This window comes from Spinacia oleracea, chromosome 6 (genome assembly GCF_020520425.1).
Source record: "Spinacia oleracea cultivar Varoflay chromosome 6, BTI_SOV_V1, whole genome shotgun sequence".
Taxonomy (NCBI): domain Eukaryota; kingdom Viridiplantae; phylum Streptophyta; class Magnoliopsida; order Caryophyllales; family Amaranthaceae; genus Spinacia; species Spinacia oleracea.
The window spans coordinates 40,766,812-40,784,847 of NC_079492.1; the positions used below are offsets into that span (position 1 = coordinate 40,766,812).

At 36.1% G+C, this 18,036-nt stretch overlaps 1 protein-coding gene across 1 annotated transcript; it reads right to left on the reverse strand.

The window, feature by feature from the left end:
- Positions 1–189: 189 nt before the first annotated feature.
- On the reverse strand, positions 190–16,647 carry LOC110790272 (uncharacterized). The gene is made up of 9 exons (XM_056831238.1): positions 16,213–16,647; positions 5,811–6,055; positions 5,510–5,594; positions 5,197–5,382; positions 4,946–5,107; positions 4,676–4,870; positions 1,637–1,808; positions 986–1,157; positions 190–566 (listed from the first exon to the last, which is right to left on the reverse strand). The coding sequence occupies exons 1-9, from the start codon at positions 16,564–16,566 to the stop codon at positions 467–469; spliced, it is 1,671 nt and encodes a 556-aa protein (XP_056687216.1). The 5' UTR covers positions 16,567–16,647; the 3' UTR covers positions 190–466.
- Between the last annotated feature and the right edge of the window lie 1,389 nt (positions 16,648–18,036).

An 18,036-nucleotide genomic window follows, 5' to 3' on the forward strand; every position in this document is an offset into this window, starting at 1 on the left:
GAATAACTCGTTACAAAAGAAGGTTGGACTACCTATGCCTCGTGTTCTTGTAGTTTCAAGAGCGATGCACATACATTTTTCGAGAAATGAGTATGTGTGCCGCAAACTTGTGGTAGGACACTCGCAAACCTAGAATCATCCCACAAACATTGTGAACTACTCTTTAGAGGAAGGCAGAGGCCAAACCGGTTCTAGGATGAGCAACAGAACTCTTACCTTTGAAAGCTAGAAACCTACGTACAAGTGTACAACCATTTGAGAACGGATGATAAAATTATACAGGATTACAACTCTTGCACTATAAAATGTTGCAACTACCTTTTCACTATTTCTGAAAGTGTATCTTGCAAACACTGAACTAATTGAAGTATAAAATCCTATGTCCAACCAAATTAAACAACAAAAATTGATGGCAACATTGCCATGTTTGACAACAGACGGTAACTTGGTCATTCAACGGAGGTTTTCAATGTTGGTCTTGTAGCTCATACACTTGAATGTAGGCCTCCGAAAGAGCAACCATCTGGGGAAGTGTCTCCGAAACATGCAAGTCCTGCACCTCATACCTGCACAGAACCGAAACAGGAACTGAAATGAGCCGGAAAGCGCACGAATATTGTAACAGTTCGAATGATATTAGCATAAGAAACAACGCGGGAAGGCAGGAAATTATAGGAAGAAGATACTCCCTCAACCTGAAAAGAATTGTAACTAATAACATATGTAGATATGTTGGTTTGAGATATCCAAGAAAATGTCACATTCATAGAGGTACCAAATATACCCTCATGGGAATGAGCAATTATTATAGAGGTTATTAGAACATGGTTAATCCTTGATAATGAGGGAATAAAACAATGCGTTAATTATTTCCAGAACAAAGCCACTCAATGAAGGAGTTTATAGTTCCTTTTTTTTAACATCAGGAGTATATAGTTGTCCAAAACAACAAAAGCATTAAAAAGTTAAAGAGGCACCAAGTTACCATTGTTCCTCTGACTTCCTTTGAACGAAGACTCTGTACGACCCTTCACTGGGTTTGCCATCATGGACAATGTTTGAGATTAAATCGTATTTTGAACGAGATTTTTCATCATCTTCTGGTGTGGGCAAAGGGATATAATCCTTCAGCTCGAGATTTTTCACAGGAAAATTAACTGGCAAGAAACATTTGTAATGTAAAATTAGGGAAATGAGTCAAAAAAGTAACGTAATAAGAGAAGTGGAAACTGGAAAGGCACACAGTGTCGCAAGTATACACCTGATTTACACACTGGAAACGGGATGGGCATGCTCTGAGTAATAACAACCTTTTAAAAACATGCCTACCTAATCTAATGGTCTGTGGAGTCCTATAAGTCCATAGTAGATTTCTAGTAGCTGAATAATGGCAAGTGTTTCATAAAAAAAGGCAAGTGAACTGAGCAAGCAGAAGGACTAACCGACACCATAAAGCATATCTGTATCAATTAACAAAAATCTAAGTATAAGTTTGGCAAAATACTGTTTCAGTTGAACACAAGGTAAGTTGCACTAAAAGGAAGATAAAGAAGATAATTAGAAAAACCAACTTTGTGATGACACAAACTAGTCCCATCACGAGCACCAAAATAATAGCACACAGCATGATACATACCAAGGGTGGGATTCTTCTCAACAAAGAAGTTGTTCTTCGTGAAACGCTGCATGTGCATAATAATGTAAGGTGGCAGTTTGGTTACACGATATCGCATCCTAGCTATTTGAGGACGCACGACTTCTGTTATGGTCTCCCCGTCAAACTTCTTCATTATGTTGAAAAGTGGAACCTAAGAAGAACGCAGATGTGCCAAATCCATCAGTTACCAAGAAATGTAAAGCGAAAAAGATGAACACATTAACATAAATGGTGAAGCCAAAAGACATACATGATGGATGCCTAACTAGAAAAGAAACCCAGTCTTTTTACAGAAATTTAACATTCTTTTTTTTGACAAATCAAGATATACATACTGAAGAACAACTCAAATTATATGTAGATCGTGATTTGTGCTTAGATACAAATCAGTAGTGAGGATATAGCCAGCTTCACAGGAGGGCATAGCTACAACTGCTAGCAAAGCCATAATTTTCCACCCACCAAATAGTCAGCTAGCACATTCAATGTTACAAGTGTGAATGTGTGACCATTATAGAAACATCTAACCAGGGAAACTCCCTCCCAGATTATCATTTATTCAAAGTTAAGACCTTAATATTCAACAAAGCCTCCCAATTCTACCGCCAAGAATCAAAGGGATGAGCATAATGGGAATAGTGCTCTGGGAAACAAAGGTATTCTTAACCTTACATCTCATGCTTTCTCTCTTCTGAAGCTGCTGCTATAACAGCCCCAGAAGAACCGAAGGACACAATCTAGGGAATACTAATTCTACCCCTTTCAAAAGCAAGAGATTGCTCTCAATTTTCCTAAAGAATAGTGGAATGACAAGCCTGCCCTTGAATTAGTTCATGAATTACCACCTCACCCTTCTCACTTTGTCTGGAAAAAGAAAAATGCTTACTTCTTTCTTCGTGCTTCTGCTTTCCTCTCTCCCCTCCCATGCCTTTTGTACCTCCGCCCTTTTCTCTCCTATGGCGTTGGTACCAAAAAAAAAATTCTCTTTCTTATATCTTTGTCTGGGTTTGATTTTATTTTTATTTGCACAAATCGATTTCCGCAAATACTCTAATTTGCTGATTCAAATGATTTTGAGAGCTTGAGGCGAAAGATTAGGGTTTCAGAATGAGATGGATCGGGGCTCGCATTCATTTGACGTTGAGGAAGGTTCGTGTTTGTCATTCAAGGTTTGGTTTGTTTTTCTTTTTCAATTGTTTAATTTAGGAAGGAGATCAGTTATGGCGATTTCTAGGTTTTCAATATTCATTTTCTCGCAGCTTCAATTTCTTCACTAGATCTGGGGTGAGGAGATCGAACATTAGAGAAGTTTCCATAGAAACTTTTATTTGGTGCAACAATTTTCAAGTACCTTTTTCCTCTTTTGATTTACATACTCATCTATTATTTATAATGACGGCTCAATTTTCATTGTTATTTACTCATCTTTTTGTTTGTTATTTTTCAGATGAAGTTGTGTTTTATCTGTTAATTTATCTCACTGGACTGACAATATGGGAAAGAACTATGTACTACATCGACGAGTAAGTTCCTCTTACTAAAATTTCTGTTGAATTTTGAATGTTAGGGAGTTTTGTAGTAAGGAAACGAATTAAATTCTACAAACTAATTGAAAAATCACTTATAATAAGAGGAGTATAAAGTGAAAATCACGGTTATGAGAGCATTTCTTTGTTGACAACATTACTACTTGCTTGCCATTGGTGTAATCAGTTGCGCATGTGACATTTTAGCCTCCATATATGATTAGCTATTTATGAGGTTTGAGCATTAGAGTTGTTCTTATTTGGACTGTTTATGTTTTTTTTGGTACATGTGTCTGGTTGTTTGTGAGATATCTAGCAATCATTGACATGGAGTAGTTGATGATCAAATCTCCCACCCTCATTATTGGGTTTATGCTGATCGCTGATACAGAAAATGTTGAAGCCTATATGTTCTTGAAATTTCAGAACTTAGTGATTCAGATAGCCTTATGTATTTGGATTATGTGATTTTGCTAAGCACGTCTGTGGTCCCCCTTAATTATTCAGGGTTATGAAGATGCTGGAGACTTCACAATGACAGAAAGATTAAAAACAAGTGTTAAACCTAGTCTTTTATCTTATAGTTGGATCTATTGGCCTTGTTGGACTCATACTCCTTTTCATTATGGGCAGGAACCTGTAAGTTGCATCCTTTTTTTTTTCTTTTTTTTTTTTTTGCAATTTCTTCCGGTTCATTTTTAAGGGTTGTCAAAGACCTATGTATATATATTGTATCTTCTGCTTGATGCCCTTTTTCTATGGAGTTGAACAAGGAAAGGAGGTGTTCTTGGTTTTGCAATGGCCTGCTAAAATACTTTCGGACTTGTCACATGAGCCTTTTTACTTGGATTTGGTTTAAGTGAAATTCCCCAAAGCCTATGGACATTTCGGCAGAAACTGTTGTTCCATAAGATTAGAAACTGTTGTTCCATAAGATTGCGAAGCTGGATGACGCTCATCAGAATTCCTCATCGGTGTTTTCTATAGCACTTCCCTAGATGTTTTTCTCTCCAGTCTGTTGAAGATGGTAGTGTTTTTACTATATTCTTGTTTTAATAATCTTTATCATGTTTTTAAGTTGTGGATTGATTTTCGGCCTTCTATTTTTAGAGGAATGTGTAGAAGAATGAGAGTGCAGCTTGGTCAGTGGCTAACCAACCTAGTTTAGGAAAAGTGGCAGAGGATAGTACCGTTTATACAGGCCTCGACATTGAGGTTCCCCTTTTAGTTAATACGGCAGAAATGATGATTGACTTTGACTCTTTACAAAAAAGTAATGCCAGACAATGCAAAACAGTTGAAAGAACAGGTATATAAAATTATACGCATTGCAACATGCTACTACTAATCCACCCACTTCCGGTCATCCAAAAGCCTAATTACAGCTGCACTACCTCAACATGTGAATAAATGAAATGAAAAGCAACACACACTCAGAATCCAAAAAGCTTTCAACAATCTGAAACCATGAGAGCAATCAAGCATTAGATACCTGAGGGATAATATTTTTTTCCATCACGTCTTTAAACAGTGGCGGAGGCGGCAAATCAAGGGGTAGCATTAGAAATGGCATTTTGGAAGTTTCTCTGACAACATTAGGGTTTTCGGATCCACCATTCTGATCATCCCCACTTTCTCTTCTCTCAGTACCTTTACTCTGCATCTCTTTCACAACCTCCAGTTCTCCCTGTTGTGTTAGTCAAGTTAGATAAGAGTGGTAACATGTAATGATACCAAATATGTACATAGATGGAGACATTACCTGGAAGCACTGATGAATGATACTCGTGTTTTTCTTTTTGAGTGCTTTGTGAAGGGTACGAAGGAGCCATGTCAGAAAAACAAGTGGGTCAGATTGAGCACCTATTTTAAACTCTTTGTTACTCGCTTTCATCACAGCCTGCAAAAATTCATGGGGGCTCACCTGGAATGACAAAATCAAATTTTAACACACTGTATTGGCTAGTGAAATATTACATTCGCAACTGAAGCAAAACGTAATCATGTTTATACCTGTCCCTTAAAATTTCTTGCATGCCAGATTTTACGAGTGAGCTCCCCAAAACGATGAACCAGGGGAGCTTTACAATGTTGGTAGTTCTCTGGGATCAGGAAAAAGTTCCTCAAGGGTGTAACTCGCATAAGTGCTTGAATTGTAACATTCAAAAAATCAGTCTCCTTGATGTTATTAAGTCCTACCTGAAAACAGAATAATTTCAAATGGTCATCTAATCTGCTGCAACACGGCATGACAAACTTTAATATTTATTCTTAACAGCTAGATGAGGTCTATCGAGTCAGTCAAGAGTCAAGACAGAGGAAATACCAGTCCAGGGAGATAATCAGAGCCATCAAGAGCTCTTGCCCACAGCTTGCTTCTATCTAGCTGTTCAACTTGTTCTCTGGAAAACCTGCATACAAGAAAGATCAGCCAAAAACAGTTTCTATACACCACATCTTCGAGAAGATCATATCTCTAGGAACTATAGACATGTAACCATAACAGGTAGCAGAATACAGGTGAGGACATACAACAATATGACGTACATATATAAGTAGACTTGAATTTGATATGACTTATACGAATAACCAGCGTGCCGAAAGGAGAAGGAAAAAATGAAACAAACCTGGGATTTAGAACATGACGGATGTCATCTAAAGATGGGTCATTGATCTCATATCCGTCAGGAAGGCAAAAAACCTTCTCAGTCTTTAAATTTATGAAGATATGATGTCCCGCCTCCAGGCTATGAGTATATGCATGAGACTTGGGGCCCCTTCCTTGGTAATACTTACCACACACCAGACATGCATATACATTCAAGTTCGTTAAAGAGATTGAGCAAAACTTTTCAAAATCAAAATCTAAAGCCTGCAAGAAAGAAATTTACTGATCAGACTCCCGTAAAAAAAATGATACACCAAAAAGTACATTAAAATATCAATAGTTAATTCCCGATTTCCCACAATGCTAAAAAAATCAAGTTCTTCGGATCAACAAGTTATCATAATATCTCAACACAAACTGTTCAACTAACATTTCAATTCATTAAGGGAACAACCCCAACATATGGAGTTATAAATAAAATTCTTCAAATAGTTTACAACAAATCAACAATACACTACCTCCGTCTTCCACTACCAATATCTCAGCAACACATAGCATGTTGAGAAATTAGTAAAGCTTAGGCTTTAGAGTGGTGACCTCAAGTCACTATATCAGGAGATTAGTGGCCTCAAGTCACTACTTTTGTATCCCATTTTGTAGTCGTCATCTATCAAGCAAATTAATATATTTTCTGCCATTATTTTTCTACTAAAAAATATCAGTTCTTTACATCCATTTGTCATTAATTATCACATTGTTTTAACTCCTCGTAATTATGACCGTGACCCTTATAATAGTCTGCTATTCTTACTCTCTCAACATCAATCAACTTAAGCAAGGGTACGCCATTACCATTTTTGGGATAACTTTTCTCAGATGTCCAAAGTTAGTACATTTCACTGATGTGAGTAATATGACTATAATTTTGTTGACAGATGAAGCACATGCACTACAAGAAAATGATGTACATAATGACACTTTTGCTATGACTCTTTTAAGAAGAGTCACAATTTATTTTCTTTTGCGAAAACTGCGAATACATATATTGACGCTTTCACGAGCCTAAACAAAATTTGGCAACAAAAAGAGTCGCAAAATACCAAAATAAACATGTTTTATACACGTGTTATCATTCACCGCTAGTTTGAAAATTTCAAAGAACAAAATAATCAATCCCGCTTTTCAGTTTTCACAAACCCACGAAATCATCCTCAACCTCCCTCTACCCTCAACCGACTCACCCTCACTCTAGCTTTCTTCAGCAAATCCCATATTAATCTCAAAGTATTTTCTGCAAAACGATCTCCTCAACTCAATTATCTCTCATCACTTTTAAGTATAAATGGGAAATCTGGAGAAGCACATAATTCTCAGTCTTCACCGCTAATTTCATCCTTACTTACAAGCTTCTTTGGATTTTACGTTTTTATTTGGTAATTGCAATATTGAAGATTCATTCAAACCCTATCGCAACACCATCAACAGAGCTATCGGCGCTAATTTCACCTGTAAGGTTTTTTTTATTTGTTAATGTTCTATATTCGATCAAGTTGATTGTACAATTAATTTCGAGCAATTGAGTTTTAGGGGAGAGGTGTCGATGGAAGAAGTATGGGGGTTAAGGAAGGGGATGCTTTTATGGCCTATGGGAACCAGGGACTCAAAATTCTACCAATTTTGGACCATTGATTTCTAAGGGAAAACGTATGCTAATTAAAAATTGTGCAATTAATTTATCTTTGTTGTGAACTTCCATAGTGAATTGAGTGTATATTGTGAATATGGGACTTTGGTTTTTTACTTATACGGGTTAAGCATAGGCTACGCTTGCGTTCCTGGTTGTGCCAAGCACGGAGCTATTTCATTAGGTTTATTATTTGGTTGAACTTGTTGAAGTTATACTTGCTAGAAGTTATACTAGTCTGATACATTGCATATTTTATGTCCCGTGATGTTTTCAGATCAGAGATGGCAGAATGCAAGGGTTGGTCAATGCCTAATCCACGAGTTTAGGATGGTTAGCCATGTTCTGCAAGGAGAAGTCAGCAAAGATTTGTTCGAGGTTCTAAAAGACTAAATTAGTTGTTTTTCCTGTTATATATATGACATGTGTGTGGCTATTAAGTTATTGCTTCTACTGCAGGGTTGCCGGACAATATAAAGACAAATCCCAAGGTAAATTTTACTGAAAGTTTTTCAACTGGATGGACTGTCTGTTTCATGATATTGTACGTCTTAGCTAGTTAATGAATCTCTTTGCATTTAACTTGATTTCTCCGGATGCTGTGGGTTATGGATTAGTGGAATCCTTTGCGGTTGGATCTGATTAGTGACGATCTGGTGAACCATTATTTTTCAAGATGGAGTAGGGTTATTATCTGGTTCAGTTTATCGAAAATTCTTTATGACAAATGCAGTAGAAATTATTTGATTTAAGAATGATTGAAGTTTTAAGTTTGCTTCGAAGCTGTTGTGTTACTTGAAATTTAGAATATATTGATGATGTATTTGTCGTCTAATATACTCACTTTACTTGATTTCTTGATGTGGAATGAGCATATTGAGTTGCTGCAATTTCAGTGCTTGTAAGAGCTCTCCTCACTAGTAGAAAAAAATTCATTCGCAGCTACGTCTTTGCGATGTTTTTTTGCATACGCCTCAAAATAATGTCCCGTTTAGCATTTAGGCGTAATGACCATTAATTGGCGGCGTTAGTTTTAAAGAAAACGCCTCGAACCAATATTAAGTATTAATCCACGGCGTTACTTTCTAAACGCCTCAAACGAATACACTAAACAAAACCTAGGTTTTTAATTTTCTGATTCACTCCCTTCTTTCATCTCACAGACCCTCTTCTTCCCCCTTTCGCCACCCTCTTCACTCCATTCGATTCCTCGTTTTCTTTGTCCACCGTCCCCGTACCAGACTACCACTACCCTATCAAAGGCGTCAAGCTCAAGATCTCCTCCATCTTCGACGACTCATGAATCTTCCAGTAGGAGTTCTACGATTCGGATCAAAACGTCTCATGAATTCAAAGGTTTGCTTGAAATCTTAAATATTCGTATATGTTTTGCTCGCATTCTTTCTATTTCTCGACTTGGACCATTCAAGGTATCACCATGTTTGTTTCGTTAGGGTTGTTTTGTTTAGATTTTACTTAATTAGGAAATCAAATTGCGATTTCCGCATTACTCAAAATTCTCTCTTTCTCTTTTGTTGAGTTTAATGGATTCTTTGTTCTTCAGATTTGATTTATTGTTTAAAACATTGATTATAATGTAATATTGGGTTTTGATTTTATTCTTTTCTAACGAATGCAGGCGTCTGAGAACTCAACATACATATTTGTTGGTGGAGGTCATCATCTCACCGGGGTTGCTAAGGTATGTAAGATGACATGATTGATTTATTTTCTCTTTTAGACATTATTGTTTTCGAAATTTTGTCTGCTCATGTGTTGTTTGATTGAAATGTTAATTTTTTTAGAGCTTTAAAGCAATATATAATTACTCAAAAGGTAAAAAGGCAGAAGTATCTATGTGAGAGGATAATTGTTTGAGGGTAGTTGCCCTTGTCGGCATGTATTACTTTACTAGATTTATTTTAGGCATCCAAATTTTTGTTTACCAAGTATAGCTAAGCTAAATTAATTAGAAAGATAATAATCTAATTCTAATCTATTCTGATTGTTTAGCAAGTATAGCTAAGCTAAATTAATTAGAAAGATAATATTCTAATTCTATTCTATTATGTATACATTTCTTTCAATTATTTTTAGATTATTGATTAGCCTCATTTGATATGAGAGAGAGTAAACAACTACTCATACATATCATGTGTATTTTAATTGGATTTTGATTGAATTAAAGGACCACATATCTGTTACTGAAAGTGTTAGTTTCTAGAGGATTTGAAATGGATTTATACGAACTACTTGTTACGTTTAGATCCAAGTTCAAGTTGTTTTAGAACTATGTTGTTTATCTTGATTTAGTCACTCATATAACTCTCATCGAGATGTATTTGACCTCCATATATATATAAGTGGTTTAAGGTGAATTTTTTTTGTTCTCTTTGTCTAGGTTTATTAATGTATTGGAGAAAACATCCTTAAAAAATCAATTAGTTGCTTCTGTATTTTTCATGACTATCGTTTTTATGGTGTCTTTGGTTCATGTTGTTATATTGATGGTGAAACACTTGTAAGACTTTGTTTATTCCCTTCTTGAAATTTTAGTTATATATCTTAATTGGACAAGTATTCAGTATCATCATGGTATCTTTATGTGTAGGGGAAAATGTGAAATTGTTTGAGATTTCTAGCTAAGAGTAGCAGGATAGGAGTTGATGTAGGTACTGCTATTGTCAAAATATTGAACCTTCTAGAGTCACACCTTATCCCTTCAGCTTCAGCTTCCTCATCCGAATCTAAGGTCTTCTACCAGAAGATGAAGGGTGACTATCACAGGTACCTTGCTGAGTTCAAGCAGGAGTTGAGCACAAGGAGGCTACTCTTGGCTTACAAGTCTGCTCGGGTGGGTTTTATATTTGATGATGTATTGGTATTGATATTTTTCTACTGCATTTATCACAGTTTTCTTGTGGTTCAGTTGTGCTGACTCCAGTTTTTTTGTTTTGTTCAAGGACATTGCTCTTGCTGAATTGGCCCCTACTCATTCCATTAAGCTTGGGCTTGCTCTAAACTTCTCTGTGTTCTATTATGAGATTTTGAATTCACCTGACCGTGCCTGCAATCTTACAAAACAGGTATCTTTCCTAAACCTTAAGACCTTAACCTTAACCTAACCTTATTAACTACAAACCTATACCTTAACCTAAAAATAACTACAAAATGGTAAAGGAGTATCTTTTAGCATTTTGTAGTTATTGTTAGGTTACGGTTTAGGTTTGCTTGAACCTGATTTATATTCTTGCTCAGTGTCCTGCTGAATTTTCCAAATAGGATCTTTTTTCTGAGTTTCTCTGACGAATATCGGGATCTGAAGTACTGATTTAGTTGCAAAGAGATAGAAAATATTGTTTGATTGCATTCTTTTTGTGACCCATTAACATGCAATTATCACTATTTGAATTAGAAGACGTCTTTTTCAGCATATTAGTTGGGATTATTCCAAATGAGCCTAGTAATGTTTGCATATGTAAAGACCTTTTTTAACTGTAAATTGAATATATGAGTGAAACAATATTATTTTTTGGAAGTTTTTTTTCTCTTTTGTCTGAACTACTTGGTGGTAAAATTATTGAATGATGGCAAGAGGAATAAAACACTTTCTTTTGCATGTTTCTCGCAGTTTATGTGATAATGATGATCAACTGTAGGTATGATAAGCGCGCTAGGTAAACAATCAGTCAATCAGTGGAAATAAAGTGAGTGAGACAAAAAATAACAGATCTCTGCAGTAAATGAGAATATTCATGACATTACCAAATGCCCTTTACAGTATCTTTTGCTTTATACACAACTAAATTTTATACCGTGCTAAGAAAACCGTTCAAATGAGAGAGTTTCAGGTTGGTAGTTTTGATTTAATTCCAGAAAACTATGTCATTTAATAGTGGGATAACAGTTTATCCATGACTTGACTATCAATAGATGTAAACATGTCATATCTGATACCACCTTCATTCTTAAGTCTTAATCTGATAACAGTTTATCCATTGTACTCTAGATAACATAAATTCTTCTGTAGGTTTAGAACTAAGAAAGGAAACTTAATCTGAATAGTTAAAATATTCTAGCTTTACTAAAATCTTACACTATTTAAAACTGAAAAATTTAGGGAAACACACAAGGTCAGCCTCGAACCGTTTAGGGTAACGCACAAGGTCACCAACCTTGAAACACATATACTGTTTGCTACCTTCAGGGACAAATCTAACCTCTCCCTCTTCGATGTAAACCAGCTAATCCACATGCCAGTCCCAAGGCAATCTGTATTTTCCAGTCTTCCTCTCTAAAGACTGAAAAACTTAAGTTTCGACTTTAGTTGTTTTCCATTTGTCATCCCTGATAAATCTCAGTTGCAACCCAGTTGCTGAATAAGGTTTTTTGATTGACAATGGGGACTTTCTGTGGATGGTATGTTGTCTGACTTCCAAATAACACCATCAGAAGCTAGAGGTGAGCTGTATTCTTTTTTTCTTTCGGTGTTCCATGTCACTTTTCGGTTTTTTTAATCGCAACCAAACAGGACACGTTATTTACTTGCTATATATATTGACCTAAGTGTATAAATTATGCAGTGTAAGAATTTCTTAATTAATTAAGTATATGTTAATTTTGTATTAACTTTTTGCAGATTGCTTTTTCCATCTTGGATCAATTGCATCGGCACAAGGTTTGTAGCTTTTCTTTTATTAAATTTCAGAATCTTTCGTACTATTTACATGAGATTTTAAAATGTCTGAAATGTTCATATTTCTACTCGAGAACCAATCAATTTGGAGTGGGACTACTCTTTATTTCATAAATTTTAAAGTGATTAAAATCCATATCTTGTTTAATTTCTCTTGATACAGTATGTGATTGCATTTTGTTTTTCTCATGGAAGATGACTTGTTCTTGAACCACCTAATGTTTATCCTTTGTATCCTGGATTTCTAACATTGTTTGGAGAAGTAAAAGTTAGTCATAGTTTGAATAAAACACCCTGTTGAAATGAATTTTTCCATATGCAATGTTAGAAATATGAACTCCATGTTCACATGGTCTAACTGGTTGGCAGGTATGAAGGCCTAGACAAGTTAATTAGGTTGAGGCTTCGACTAGAGCCTAATACGGTGCGTTTTGTAGCGACCAAAGTCGCAGCACACATGATTATCTTCAGGCCCTTTGACTTGTTTGCATTTTTCACGTACATGGGATTTGCTCTTTTCATAAAGTAGGTGAGTGGTCTTGCCTGGGGGTTATTTATTGCTATAAAATTTGACTTTGTGTTCTAGAGAGCCTCTTTCACCTGGCAGAGGTTCACGAAGACATGATAGTCGCAGCAAAGAGAGCACAATGACATGGGATAGAGAAGGAAATTGCACACTAATATCTCCTGGACTAGTCGACTAGATGAATGGAGACGACGACATTCAAGTCGGTCCACGAGGGAAGGGTTGGAGCTGCTCTCACATGTACGACTTGTAAAGTGCTAATTAGTCATGGAATTTTTCATGCTTCCTTTGTACTTTGTAATAAGAATTATATTGATTAGGGGACATCATAGTAGTTTTCCATAAGATGATTGATTGTTTTGAGTTTCCTTTAGTCTTGAGTTTCCTTCATCATTGATTGTTTTCTCTTAGGGTGTTTTTGGACAGTAAATTGTTTCTCGAGATCTCAATTACCTCCTGGAGATCTAAGAGGGCCTTTTTTGTGTTTCGTCTTTATTTTGTTTATATTTTATACGAATTATACTCTAGAGTAGATTTTTCATCTTAAAGGGGTTAATAAATTGGGTGGAAGTTGCACTTTATTCATGTAGTTTACACTTTACACGGATTCCCTTCTATTATCAGCTTATTGTGCTAGCTCCTTTTAGTTTTTACTAATGTGTCTTTTTCCCCTAAAATTTGCAAAACTGTCTAGGACTAGTAAGAGCTGAAGGAGGAGCCGGAGCCAAAGTCAAGCCCCTAACTTTAGATGGGAGCCTACATCGATTGATAGGAATAGAAGAAGATCTGGAGTTTTAGCACAAGTATGTAGAGATTTTGCTGATGGAAGATGCAGGAGAGGAAACAGTTGCCATTTCCTTCCAGCCTTGATTTTAGAAGGTGGTGTTTGGCCGATAATTCAGGTAGCAAATTTCCGATATGTACCTGTGAGGTATCAGCTCCGGTATGTCAACATGTTCTGCCTGTTAGATAGTGCATTTATTTCGTGGTTTGAACAGCAGAATGATGCGGCATGGAAATAGTGGTTCATATACTCTCTCCCCTTGAAGGAAGAAGAGGGTAAGGACAGATGACCTACAATATGTTTCTTTATTTTTTACTTTACACCATGTAAAATTGTCAATTATAGCTGGAAGTTTCACCAGAAAAATACGTGTACAACCGAATGGGTTTCGTGATAGCTAAGAGATGCAGATTTGGCTTCTTATATGTAAAACATCTCTTTATCAGTTCACCCACTTTCAATAATGTGTAAAATTCTATCATTTCATTTTGATCCCAACTGAAGATGTTGAATCAAGTGAATTTTCTGTAGTTTTTAACTAAAGGCTTTGCAAATTTGATTATTAGGAGATTACTTATGTATGCACAGGCACAGGACATTTGAGAGGGTGTTCTGGATTTCTGGTTACCTTTAACTCAACAGGTTAGACTCTCCTCTTGCTGACAGAACCTACTATAATTGTATAATTATTGTGGATTTGAACGTGTTGGTTGTGGTTAATTTAAGGTCTCCGTTGTACTGCAGCTGCATTACTCATTCTCTTGTCAATGTTTTGGGTGATATTTAAGTGAATGTGGTTATTTTTGTTGACAATTAATATTATGAGGCTTAATGTGCAAGTGTTTTGGGTGTTGTAGAATTTTTTCTTTGATATATGAATTGCACTGATTTCACATGTTTTTAGTTGGGTAATTCTATGTATATTTAGGATAATAAAACAATCAAAGTATGGTATAATTCTATAAATGATAATTGAATTCCCCATTGATCTCAAATTGTCTAATATGATAGTTAATAACTCAATCCCTAAATAGTTCCCTGACTCACATTAAGTCACTCTTAGATTAATTAATTAGGCATAGGTAACAAAAAGACTATTATTCACTTCATCTTGTTTTTATTGTAATTAAGAGAATGTTTTTTTCTAGAATTTTTCTTTATGACTTTCGGATTATATGTTACTTGAGATGATTGTGGATTTGGGATTGGTATATAGTTTATTGATAACCAAGAAAAATATCAGATTTTTATCTACCTGACTTGCATGTTGCCCTTTTCTAGTTGTTGTCTAATTTGAGAAGTTTGGTTTGAAAAGTTAAAACACATACGAATCTTGTGACAGTGGTGAAGTCCGTTTGATGGTTGAGGTGATCTTTTGCAGTAGTGAGAAACCTACAATGTTATACCTAGCTTAACTATAGAATCGAACAATGGATGGGAAAGAAGTCTGTATCAAACTGAGCCAAGTTCTAATGTTTATTTGATTCTGTAGTAATAATAGCTATAGTTACATCAGGAGAAACTTACGACTGCTATTGGCCTTTTCTGCTGCTTATAACATAATTCTGAATTTTTCTTTCTTAATTCTGCAGCTGTTGTTCCTTGTGTATATCACTTTCACATCTGATTATAGCAAAGAAATTTCGAGCAACCAAGGCACGGTTTGATAGTACGGTAAGACTTCATTTCTTTCTATTTAGTTGACACATTTATTTCAATTCTATCATCAAGCTTAGCAGAACCCCTCTGGTGAAGAGATTACCCCTGCCCTAATGTGTTACAATTTCTGCGATAATTGAAACATTGCTGTCCTATTATCTCTTTGCCCCACCCTTCTTTTAATTTTCTGAATAAACTCAGGTTGTTGAGCGGTTGAGCCATGTAGTTAAAGAATTTGAAAGGTCCCCACTTAAGCTCCATATGTATGCCTATTTGACAACAAAGATCTCCCATATTGCCTGCATCCTCCACTAGAACACTCTCACAAATGTTGGCAGCTTCATACTCACCTAGGAAGTTCATAGTTTTGGAACAAGCCACCATATGATCGATCTTTTTTCCATAAAAATTCAATAATTTCGTATACTCCAAATCTGCCAAATGGTCATCAATACAGTCTCCCAACTACTCTCCATAAAATACTTCACTATTATCTTACACCACTCAGTAAAGGACATGTTTTTCCACCTCTCTACCTCCAGCCTCAAGGGCGAGATACGCCACATTAGTTGGCTATCCCCACATAAAACAACGATGTGAATTTTGGTTTTCCCCCTCCATGGTTGGTACTTGGTAGACTTAACCATAAATTTTCTAACTTGGGTTTTACGTGAATTTTTAATGATCAAGGAGTGAACTTTTGATTTTAATTCTCAGTTTTTTTATACCGTTGTAGCTTGCTTGTCCTTTTATATATTTTCTTCCGGAAATTGGACAGACAATACGAAGTATTGGTCAGATGTTGAACATAATTTCTGATGTGAGACATACATAATTGTTGTATACGCAGAAATTAAGCTCAACAATAGTAAAGGCTCTGTAGTTAGAGCAACATATAGAGAAGATGAGATTAACATAACTGATTAGAATATAGCATCAAGCATATCAAAAGTTCAACGATAAGCAACAATAAGCTAATCAACAATAAGCATATTAGCAAACAACTACTAGTATCAGAAAATAAAAGCTTTCAAACAACCAATAAACACAAATCTGAATTGAATTTGAGTACCTGTCTGTTAACAGTATCAAGGTAAGGGCAATCCCTCCTGACCTCTACGGCCCTATTGCGCTTTGCTTGATGAAACCCGAAATCCTCCTCATCTTCATCATCCTCATCATCACCACCAACAACCTCATTCACACTGCCATCAACCACTGCTTCTTCCTTGCCGTTCGCCTTATCATCACGCCTTCGAATCGCCTCCCTCCTCCTCTCCTCCTCATCGTCGTCGTTGTATGAAGCTAGTGGAAGAAGCGGGTTCTCAAAAGCTTTGGTTTTCGGCGAGTCCACCTCTTCTTCTTCCACCTTCTGCCTCTTTACCTCGCCATCCGTCTGCTCATCTCTCTCTCTCTTACTTCCCATTGTTCGTCAATTCACTGGTTATTAGGGGGGTTTAATTAGGAGAGAGAAAGAGAGGTATGTGTGAGACTCAGTGAGAGTGTGAGAGTGAAAGGTGGGGGACAGGGGACACGAAAAGTGATTTTACCATTATGCCCTCAGCTGTTCCTTGAAGTATAATATATATAGATAGATTTATACACCCCAAAATAAGCTTCTTAGAACCCTAATCTTCCACAATTCCACAGATTCAGTAAAATAAGATTTGAAAAAACCCCAGAAAATTTCGGATTAACATTACCAAAAATCAAATAAGAACCTAGGAAAAGCGATTTAATTAGAGGACAAACAAAGGACTACAAGAGCTTTGAAGTTCTGGAAAGTACCTGAAAATTTGAGGAAAGCTTTTCAGTTATGCTCCGATACGGACCGTCTGAAAATGAACAGAGAGGTAACTGGGTTTGGGATTCTAATATTAGTTTGGGCTTGGGTTGTCGATTTATTTGCTAATCAATCTACTAAAACCCAAATCAAGTATTAGGCTTTGGTCCAATAAGTGGTCCAACCCATGAGGGCCATAACCCAAGGGTCCATAACGCTCTTACGCCCCAGTAGATGATAATCGAAAAAAGTCGATCGGTCGAATTAGGTATGTTTGTGGTTGTAAGAGATGTCAATTCGGTACAGTTAGGATAAGGTCATATCGGATAATGGTTTATGCTTAATTCGTGCACCTATAAGAGTCGAATGTGTAATAAATGTTGTTTTCGGGTTGCTTTGGTTGTTGTCGAATTTGGGTCGAATCGGATCAGCTTTTGACAAATCTAGTTCTAAGGGGTGTATTTAATATTTAAATTCACAGTTTAACATCTGGATGTGAACAACAGCTAAATCATGATGAAGTGCTAGAAGTGTACTCGAAACTTGCAATTAAATGGTATTTATATCATCTTCTGTTGTAATTCTTCAAGTCTCTAAACATCAAACAAACCACTTATAATAAAACCTAAGTAAGAGGTCTTGTGTATAAGATCAAACTTATTACCAAATAATTATACCTTTTAATCAAATGTTACGCATCGATCGAGATCAAATAGTTGTATTCTATTAGTTATACTTTCTAATATATATAGCTACATTTTCTCATCACTAGTTGTTGGACCGTGCCCTAGCGCGCACGGTCCCCCAAGATATAGACATTTGTCTTCTAAAAATATTTGGTGAAACACGTACACTTACAATTTACGATTTACCTGGGTATTGAACATCAAACGTTAGTGTCTATAAAGAAATTACTCAAGTCTGATCCTTTGAGTATTAGGATTCTCTTGAAGCGGTTTCAACGTCATCTTGAAGCTTTTCCAAAGACTTCATGTGTGGAGCTCTTCCAAAGTTCTTTTGAGGTCTCTTCGAGGTCATATTTCTACTCCCACTTGCCTTTTAGGAAATAAGATGGTTTCCTAAAAGACACTATCTAGGCTTAACCTTCTGTAA